Source organism: Homalodisca vitripennis, chromosome 1 (genome assembly GCF_021130785.1).
Source record: "Homalodisca vitripennis isolate AUS2020 chromosome 1, UT_GWSS_2.1, whole genome shotgun sequence".
Lineage (NCBI taxonomy): Eukaryota > Metazoa > Arthropoda > Insecta > Hemiptera > Cicadellidae > Homalodisca > Homalodisca vitripennis.
The window spans coordinates 176,159,124-176,170,094 of record NC_060207.1 but is presented as its reverse complement, the minus strand read 5'-3'; the positions used below and the strand labels follow the sequence as shown (position 1 = coordinate 176,170,094).

General features: G+C 32.7%; 1 protein-coding gene across 1 annotated transcript; it reads right to left on the bottom strand.

Moving 5' to 3' along the window:
- Positions 1-2,905: 2,905 nt before the first annotated feature.
- On the bottom strand, positions 2,906-7,236 carry LOC124355762. Its single transcript, XM_046806918.1, has 4 exons — positions 6,948-7,236; positions 6,213-6,311; positions 4,238-4,380; positions 2,906-3,124 (listed from the first exon to the last, which is right to left on the bottom strand). The coding sequence occupies exons 1-4, from the start codon at positions 7,164-7,166 to the stop codon at positions 2,932-2,934; spliced, it is 654 nt and encodes a 217-aa protein (XP_046662874.1). The 5' UTR covers positions 7,167-7,236; the 3' UTR covers positions 2,906-2,931.
- Between the last annotated feature and the right edge of the window lie 3,735 nt (positions 7,237-10,971).

Genomic DNA, 10,971 nt, shown 5'->3' with positions numbered 1-10,971 from the left:
ATCATGGCTACCCATAAGACGAATGTAAAACTATATTTGAGTCCATAAAGGGACATGGAACATTTTCGCACTCAGTGTTGCCTATAAAGAAATGAAGCTTTATGCAATATTTCAAGTCTATAGGTCAGTTTTTCAACATATAATGCAGATAGATAAGCAGACAGACAAAATTAAAATTCTCCGGCCCCTCTAAGACTTCGTTGAAGCCATTTACATTAATAAAATAAAAAATAACATTATCAATCCAATTTAGTTTAAAACCGTCTCCGTTAATAGATAAATTTTAATATTCTCAGTTGTTTTCATATTGCTTAAGATATTGATAATGATTGCTTAAGATCATTTCTTATAGTTAATAAAAACTATATGTTTTTATAAGTTAAAGAAAACATATACTATGTGCAAATACATTTAAGATGAACAATCATAATATAAGAAAATCAAGTTATAGAGTTAAAATCATCATTTGAAAGGTTTGGGATTGTGATGAAGTTTTAATTATGTGGTTGCACATTAAAAACCAATAAATTTGCTTCTAATGTATTCACTTACTTGGTATACGAGTATTTTGATAATGGGATTCTCCAGAGAACAGAAATGCTATTTTCCTTTTACATCCTGCATTTGGCTCAAGTCGTCAAGTTTTCCCCTCCGTAATAAGCCCTCGCTCTTCAAAGCTATAAAATATTACGACTGTTGCATTTAAATGTCCTCTTGACAAAGTTTCATTGTTCGTTTGAACATACTGTAACTACAAGTCCCTTCTAATTTTAAAGTTCAGTATATTTGTTTATTAAACTATATACGCCTAGAATGTAAAATTGTTTTAAAAAACAAAGGGAGTTACGCTACGTTGGCCTTAAGTACTAGTTCAATATTTAGTCAAATGTAATTCCACTTGAAAGCTATTCCATGCAGAAACAAATTAAATCCATTTGCTTTATTTACTCATACTTATTTATTGGAAACACAAATTAAGCTAATTTAGAAGTATATTATTCGTATATAAAAAATGTGTTTGGTAAATGATTTTTATGTGACTGATCAAATTTGAAACTTGTTATAATTAAATTGTAAATGTACGGTTGTATAATATATTGTATGGCAACCAATAGTTGAAAAGTTATAAAAATGGCCCACAATTATCTATGTAGAACACAGAACTTTTATACAGCAAACATCATGAAAATCAGTACATAAACATACACATATAAAGACATTTGAAGGGAACTCTTGGCTTTATGATTAGAGGAAAATTATTTTTCGGTAGATTTATAATCTCTTTATTTACTATAAACTTGACCCCATCTACGAGTATTGTTTATATTCTCTACACGTCTACTACATAATTATTTTTCATATACCATTATATCTTATTGCAATCTAGTACTTTCTGATTGATTTACTTAACATTAGACTTTTCATAAAAAATGTTTTTTACACAAATTAATTTAGGAACATATAATGACCAATTATTTACTTACCTTTCCGATCCATACTGCACCATGAATCGTTAGTTTATTTTTTACCGTGCCTTGATTGGAGAAGTGAAGTTGACTTAGTCTAATAATCAAAATGATAACTAAAATTGTAAGCCATTAATAAGCTCCCGAACCAAAACTATTTCCCTCAACAACGCTAAACGTTTTAAGGTACTCATAGATTTTAACACTTGTATAGATCATTTTTAAAGTAAATGGTACCAAGCTATTTAATTATCCTCGAGCCAAAGTGACAAGATATACTGTATACTATTATTTCTGAACCTTTGCATGACGAAACGTTTTTGAGGTACAATCTTTAATGTTATAATGACCGGAAAGTCCTTTAAGATGGACATTTCCAGAGCTGAAAAGAACCTAGAAGCTGAGAGCACTCAGAGAACGGAAGCTATTATAAGCCTGGAGTAGCTTACAAAATCAGGCATATTTCTAAAGCCAAAGAGATTCCAGAGTTTAGATCTTCATTTATTTTACAGACCACATTGAACTTGCAGTATCCTTCTTTAGTGTCAACCATCTATTCATGTTCCACAGTAAAACTTAGCATTGGACAAAGCAGCAGTCACTATGTTCCATGCATCATGAGGATATTTGATTCGATCACCTTTCGACGCCGTGTATCACATAAATAGCAGACTTATCCCGTGGCAAATCCACATGGAAAAACCTTATGAAATCTTCTTTTTGTTGATCGTATTATTAATGGGAGATAATTGATTGGAAATAAACTATCCCAGGTAAGAATTTTGGGCAAGCTAATTCCACCCTTGCATTTGAGAGTGTAATTTTAGAACTCTCCCTGAGTTTAAAAATAGAAAATAGTACTTTTAACACAATACGATACCAAGCAAAGTATTAAAATATCAGGATAATAGTATTTGAGACAAAGTGTATAACACAACGTTACGAGGATTGAAATCTATCCTCTTCCTCAGATGAGGAGACAGTAGTACATAAGAGCTAACCATGCAAACACAGAACTGTCACTAAGTTTTAGGTGAAAAGAAAAAAGAACTAAAAGGAGAAAATGAACCTAGGCATTGTCACTGTACACGATGAAACTTACGAGCAAGAAAAATTAAAATCACAATCACACGCTACACCAGCGCAAGTGGAAATAAGACAGTGACAAGTAAATCAATGTCGACGCTTCCTGTAGCATTGCGACGCGTTATCTGAAACTATGAGATAGGAAGGTGATTGTTGGTAGGGGGAAGGGGAATGCAGCCGCCTCTGGCCCTATGTTTTAGTTATCCCCCCTCCATAATCACCGATAATAACATAGCCCTGTGGATCATTTTAGTCATTCCATACCAATTCTATGTAATTGTAATTTATAACTGACATCAGAAACACAAATCTACTCGACACAGTGACTGAAATAAACTAATTCAATACTGTAATATGTTATTACAGAATATTTAATTAACTATTCACAGTGACCAATAATTTCAAATTTTTGGGGATCGATGACGGGATTTTTTCCGTCGTCTCTGGGTGCGTTCAGTTGCTCCACTAGGGGGCACTCTGTGGTGTGAGTCTCTGGGTTGATGTACCTCACCTGTACCATGGAGCAAAACCGCAGTTGAAGTGGCTGCATGTACATACACTGCCTCACAGTCCTGGAAACACCAACAATTTGTGATCATCAAAACACTGAAATTGATTATGGGATACTTTACAAAGATAAATTATATAGTGAAAGTGTCCTGGTTTTAAAGGAAAGAGAATTTTTCCGAACATTTTCAATCGTTCAGTGATACAAAAAAATCAGTAATACTACGTTTCGAGATCTGCAATCTGATCTCTTCTTCAGGTAAATTACTAACATAACACATAATTAGAAGCTAGGTTAAAATAAACAAACCATACCAGGGCGTTTTGACACGTGTAAGTCAGGAATCACAGCCACCATGTTGTACGTCAACATCACTAACTCTAAACATATAATCTTTATCGGAAAAAAGGCAAAAACACACTCCGGATTATAAGACCGGAATAAATTACAATTGAGATAGATATACACTGTTTTTGACATGTTTTCTTGATCGCGGCAAGAAGAAAACTCAATATAAATGATTCGAACCAGAAAAGCTCACACAGGTACAAACTTTACAACATTTCGGGCGAAGTCGGATGTAACTGCTAGTAAATATATAATGATACATAATATACTAGTAAAGAAACTTGTAAATATGAACACACCACAGTTTATCAAGTTTATGGTGAAATCTGAGAGCTAAGCATGCAGCAAATCTGGGAAACCAGTAAAACAAACTTTGGTTTCATTACCAAGCCTTTTTGCATATCAAATAGTATATAGGATATGTCATAAAGTTTAATATGTATAAAGCTTAGGAGTTATGTTTCAAGAAAATTATTTATTTATTATATATATATATATATATATATATATATATAATATGTTGCGACACGTGGTGTGCCGTACTGATACCGTATATATATATATATATATATATATTATATATATATATCGTGTCGCAACAGGCTTCACTGAGGTAGAATGCGAAATTTCAAATCCATAGATCATTTTATTATTTAGATGACCTTCGGACAGTCATCATCGAGCTCAGTGTTCTTCATATAGATATGTAGCTCCACGTAAAATTTCAAGTCTATAGATCAGTTCGTTTTTGAGATAGCGAGTAGACAGACAGACTAATAGATGGACAGAAATGAAATTTACCTGCTCCACAAGTGATAGGCATACTCACTTTTCAAACAAAGCGTAGGTGGTGACCGAGTACAAAACCCAGCACAGCACCAGGATGGCTATGATGAGAGTAACGGCGAACTGTAGTCCATGTACACCCTTGCATTTTGGACAGACAATAGTACAGCCCAGTATAGTCTCGACCTGGACATAGCAGATATTTAGATTTGGACCAATTAAAACAATAAATCGATGTATTGTCTATGACTTAATTCCAGTAAAGTATAGATGATCCTAATTGATAATTGAAGTTTAGGTTACTTCGAATTAACTATCTAAAATTGCAAATAATCTGTTTGTAAACCGTTAGACATTAAGAATCATTTAATGTATCTTAGTTTCTAATACATTCAAATTCTTTAGTAGATCATCACAGTAGAAACTAATTAATTCTATATTCTGTCGTTAAAACCCATTAGCTTGACTTGTAAAATAATGAAATATATGAGTATATTACAGAGGTAAACTAAATATACCACTGTCAGCTTCGTTAGTCCGCTTTACTTCCATCTTCATTACTTGCCACGTCCGTTACGGAAAACTGGCGGGTATGATTTTTATTTTATGATTTTTTGTATTATGACACTAACTTATAACTGTTCTACATTTTCAAGTAGACTAAAGTTCAATATACAATTGGTTGAATGTTAGCGAGGTATGCAACTCGTGGAGCTAGAAACGTCTTATACTATATGCCGAGAAGGAAATGACCTTCGGCTTGAAATTTTGCATTTTTTATTTATATATTGCAAAACTGAGTTCGATAATGACGCATGTTACTCAACGAGATTTGGCTGAGCGTACTATAAGCCTGGCGTACTCGTACCTTTCACATACAGTACAAATAATGGATTTCAGATTATTTCGTTTCCATACAGAGTATTTCTAACCATAATAACTCGGATGACCCATCAAACATGTTAAAAGTGTCGAAAATACATAGTTTTAGAAGTGGCAAAATTTATGGTGAAGAAAATTAAATATCTCAGAAACACATTGACATGGAATCAAGGATGTTTTCGAAAATAGAATAATTGGAGTAGGCTCAGTCTTTTTTATCAAAAGCTCAAAAATTCTGATCATTGGTCTCAAGGTAACCTTCAACTAACACTAATAATTCAGAATGTGATAGCTCACAGGATCAACTATAAAAGAGGGTGTTCGGTAATATTTTTATAAGCCCGCAAGGCATACTACGAGTAGTAACTCTCTAGACTAATAGTACACTAAAGATGAAAATGAGGTAAAATCTCCCAATTCTTTTCTGATTGTATGGATTTACTTAAAAATTTACATAGCACTTCATTTGACCCCCAACTTCAAATTCTATACTGTTTTAATGTGTACTTTTTGAAATTTTGGGGTAAAAGCTACCCTTGTATGAAAATATTCTAAAAGTCCAGGTTTACGAATTTAAAAAATTTTATTCATTTAAATATGCTGGATAAAGTGTCTCTTTCAAGTTTTTAAGGAGCGAATACCTAAAAAGTTATTGACTGTAAAAAATTCTTATGGATAATTTTTACTAAGAATTTGCCCCTCTTTCGAGTAGTGAGGTTATTTTTTTATAAAAAAAATGTCCGATCCCTAGAAGGGGTGGCATCCAACCTTAGGTACTACATGCATAGGTAGGTACATTAGGTAGGTCAAAATTTCACGTCAATACAATCCAAAAAAGTTAGTATTAAAAATCCTTCGATGACTGTACCATAGTACCCCTCCATATTCCAAAAGAGATTCATCTAAGTCAACCAAACTGATTAATACTATTGGCATCGTCAGTCGTCGCTCCTTGGGGTCGCGTTAAGGATACCCAATATTCACGAAGTCCATCAACAGCGCAATAAATCACAGTATTAGAAGTTGCGCCAGTGTTCCTGACGATTATCATTGCCATTACCTTAATAGCACGTTTTTATTTACTCCATGAAACATAAGTTATCTTTAGTTACTTCAAAAATCATTTAATCACTCACAATCATAGCAGCATGGCTCAAAAAGAGGTGCACTATCTTCTCCACTTGGTCCCAGACTAGAGTTAGGGCGAGGTTACACATCAGAATTGTTATAATGACCTGAAACATTGACACTCCCTTAGTGAACTAAACAGAATGGAGGTTAAGTGGTAGAGAGGACTTTTAAGTCCTAACTTCGCCTCTGTAATTAAGGTATTTTTCATTTCGTTTCAGAATATTATTTGACCTTGCAGTAAATAATGCAACCGTTAAAGTATTATTATTTGTTAATCAGTTGTGCATTATATCTAGTTTCTCACCCGGCCTCTGTGTCTATTCACACAATACAACACACGATTCTCGGCCTTGTGTATAATGCGACTTGGTGTAAAGTAACTTGATTCCTGCACTAACCGTAGAGAACTCGTTAACGTTCCGTATGTTGTAACAAAGCATATGCCGTCGTCTTAACTTGATACAGTAAATGTTATACGGGATGTCGATTAAGATTTCTCCTGAATAACAAACATGACTGTGGGATTCCCTAAAGATATTTGACATTTAAGGTAGGATTTAGGCCCATGTCCACTAAGATGATACACCAAGATTCGAGAATTCCTTGCGAAGCATTACAATAGAAGGTACATTTTTATCGTGTACTATGATAGGCAGGTGTCGAATCGTCATGAACAGGTCCTATAACGATTACACACGTTAAAATTCAAATATACTCATTCATGTATTGCACTGGCTCACCTCGTAGAGGAGGGATACAGGACGGGACATGCAGGATGTATAGCCAGCCCGCCTTTCCACCAAAATGGCCACAGCCAACATGAATAGCAGTCGAGGTATCGCGAAGCTTGGCGGCTGATCCTCCACCAGCGTTATAACTACCAGCCGCCCCAGATACAGGGCTAGCACTGACATCACGAACACGTAGTTACATATTACAGTCGACCATAGCATATCCATATTGCATAATAGGGACAGATAATTTTAAATAAAATTATCAGAAATTAAAGTATAAAATATAGGTTGATACTTAAATGTTGTTGTCTAGCAACTAAAAATAGCCAAATGTTTATTTTAACGATATTAATGATGTAAGTAAACTATAATATTAATTGTGCCTATTATGAATGGTTTTACGGAAAGAAGATTTCTTATACTAATATAAGGCCAAAATAAGCCTCAGTTAATTTTAAAATATGAAATATTTAAAATGACATAATTTTAAAAATGTTTTAAATTCACAACCAAAAGTAAGTAAAGCATGTGTCAATATAAACATATTATAATCGTCAATGAAACCCAACAAACACAGATTCATTAATCGTGTATTTTGTTAATCAGCTAATTTGGCTTCAGAAATGAGTTGTTAGAGATCGCAGATAAGATTATGATCTTGATGAATAATTCACAGAAGGAAAGGAGCCTCTTAATGTCAATATTGAAACATGCCGGAACGCTCCGTCAATCAAATAATGTCGTCGAGAGAATTAGAGAGGGAAATCTGGGCGACGAGACACTTTATACTCGGGTTTCAACAAGAGATTATTGGGCACTAGCAATAAACCTTGATGAACTGGGACTATTTTTGTTACATTTTATAATTACGTAATCTCAATTATTGTAAATATGAAATTATATTATAGGTTATACTAGTGAATATAACGAGTAAAAATCTATACTGAATGTGGATGTGCTGATTGCAGGATTGTGGGGAAAGTAGCAAAATAGTATCTAGAAAATAACCCATAACAATGTACCTGGATATATACAAATATGTATATATCCTGGGAAATTTGTACTTTCCCAGATTTAACAAACATTATTGGTGCATAAATTATGTAATAAATTTAACTAACTTATTGATACAAAAGTGTATACCATTAGTTTTTACCAATAAACACTGATTAGCTTGTATTAAAAAATACAAAAACTATAAGTACTTTCTTTAGAGTATTAAAGTATCTTTTATTTTGAAAACTAATATTTTTTACTTTTGGAAGTTTAAATTAAATACTACCACGACTAACTGCTTAGGTATACTGCCAGCCTGGCAAATGAGTGTGGTTTGAAAAAAATCTGCCTTAACCACACGTGGTAAAATAAGAATTTCTTTATTATGGATTTTTGAAACCTGTCGTTTTCAGTTTTTCTTTCTGAATGTGTGGTAACTCTGGATTGAAAGGTCATACAGACTTGAAACTTGGTATATACTTTCATTTTCATCCAATGAAAAAACCTATAATTTTTTGGTCATGTGCCCATGTTCATTCCTCTTGGTTCACGTAAAACCTTATCGATTTTGGGGTCTAAAGATAACTAGATAGTCCGTTTGCTGTGCTATAAATATTTAATTGCTTTCCTCAAATGGATATTCTCTTGTATCGGTTTGTTTAAAACTTCAAGTTGTACTTATAATTCAATAACATTTCCTATCAATTTTCTGAGCTTTATTTATTAGAGCAATTTCTGCTGAAAATTACATATATAAAATTCTTTTATGAGGAATTTAAAGCAGATATAAAACTTGTTACATAAACGAGTATGCAATAAAACTGAAATAAGGCTTATAAATATTTGTCATATTACGAACGATAAGTATAACCTAATTAATTTTCTTTGACCTATTTATTTGTATAATTAATTGCAATTTAAGTGGGTAAAAACCTTTGTACTTTGCACTGAGAGTGGAAGCGTATCAACCGTCATATTTGCCTGCACATTAATTGACGTACCGAAGAAGTCTTACGTGAGCTTTGGCAGTTTAAGTACTTAATTAATTAGTAAGCTACTTCAATAAACCGAGAAGATTAAATAAGGATCTTTGAACCACCGTCGAGGCACTTGTAGTAAACATTTGTTTAATCAGTATAAACCAAAGTTAAGAATTATACCAAGTTTTATCACTGTACGAGTATAATATAAAATACATTTATCTAAAAAAAAAACTGTTTTTACCAATAGCAATGTCCATCTGTTTGTCCGTAGGATTTAAAATAGAAAGAACCTAGCTATAATAGTGTTTATGTCAATTTCATTTACTATTTAATTTAATTTATATAGGTAAAGTTCAGTTCATTGATAGTTAAAAGCTTTATGGTAATTCGCTGCGCATCACCGAAACCTGTTACTGAAGAAGTTATATCTAGAGCAAATTCAGCTATACATTCAAAATTCAACATATAATGTATAAAACTTAATTTATACGTAAAATAGAGGTCGATGATGGCTCATGCTCCTCTAAGGGATTTTCATGATTCTATCTTTATTCACGTATATTATTATCTGACGAGAAACGACATGTGGTCTTACGTACTACTAAAGTCTATAGTATTTTGTACTTTCTTTCAGTGATACTGAAGAACCATTTTTTGAGTTTTTGTGCAATTAATAATTCATTGAGTGATAGTAAATTGTCTATTGTAAATTTCCTCTACATACCTCCTCTACATGCAAAGTTGATTGATCCTGTAAAATATCCATCAGTTTAAAGCCCAGTGGATAGAATAAATAACATTTGAAACACGTGTACCGAATCTTGTACTCCATACATGACCGTAATTAATTATTCAATTAACACCTACAGTTTTGCTAACGGTTTTGGTTTAAGTCGGTCTTAAATTTTACATCTAAACACTCCTCTGTACAGGACGTAAAAATAATTTTTCTATGTTTTTCTTCTGTTAAATACGCAATATTCTTGAATATACCTCAAATGTATATACAACAACGATAATGGTTACTAATTATGGTTCTTATTAAATTGCTTACAGCATGTACCACTTCATGGATTTTAATTATTATGTAAAAGGTATTTTTACTTTAAAGGAATTGGTAAAAATATTATAATACCGAAAACCTAATAGGTTATGCATATTTCCCATCCATAACTGCTGCAAAACACAAAAATTCTGAGTTACTAAATCCAAACTTTTGAACAACTGTAATGGAAATTAACACAGAAACCACATTGTGCTGATTGATCCAATAACCAAGTTATAATTTACAGTTTCTCAAATTGGTAACTTTGTTCTAAAAGCAACTATTTTATTGCCTCGTTAGCATAACTTATTTCTAAAACCAGCAGAATACAATTTTACAGAACACGTTTTCCTGATACCAACTAGACTATCTTATGACATTTCTTATTGTAGAAAAATTATAAGGTGGGACATTTTTTCCGGCACCATCTCGATCATTGTTTGTCAAAAATAAGATAACTTGTTATCAGCTGCAAAAATAATCTTTGGAAAATCATCCACGTGCGTACTAATGCGTTGGATATATTGAGTACACACTGTAAACAATCATACGTGTATTTATATTCTATTCTTTCAGCGTAGTAAACTAACAAGTAATTCATATCTATTAATTTGCTGAATAATATATTAGGTCATTTTGTCTTGCTGTACGTCTTGTGGAACACTCCTTTTCCTTGTGCAAGCTAGTTATTTTCAGCCTCAATTTATTTCATTGACTGTTGAACTAAAACAATATCCTTGTAAAGCCATAATATTTGCATACTCGTTGTTTCCGATGATTTTTGAGCGATAAGAATTTCAGTTTCTGAAATAAAACCCTAGCAAGGGAGACCAAGCTTTGCTCAGAAGTAGTATAATGATTACTCTCAGTTGGAATAATCAACAGTCAGTTACATGTTACCTTAATTAAATATGGCCTCGAGCTGTGAGTTTAGTTGTGGATGGAAATGTGCTCTTTTAGAACGTAGCAGCATTTATAAATGACGTAATTAAATCTCTATAATTGG

Excerpts from the sequence above, each read along its gene's own strand:
- LOC124355762 (XM_046806918.1), bottom strand. The coding sequence starts at position 7,166 with ATGGATATGCTATGGTCGACTGTAATATGTAACTACGTGTTCGTGATG. Across the intron at positions 4,381-6,212 it reads TGAGCCATGCTGCTATGATT|GTCGAGACTATACTGGGCTG; the intron begins GTGAGTGATTAA and ends TGCTATGTCCAG. Across the intron at positions 3,125-4,237 it reads ACCTACGCTTTGTTTGAAAA|GACTGTGAGGCAGTGTATGT; the intron begins GTGAGTATGCCT and ends TGGTGTTTCCAG.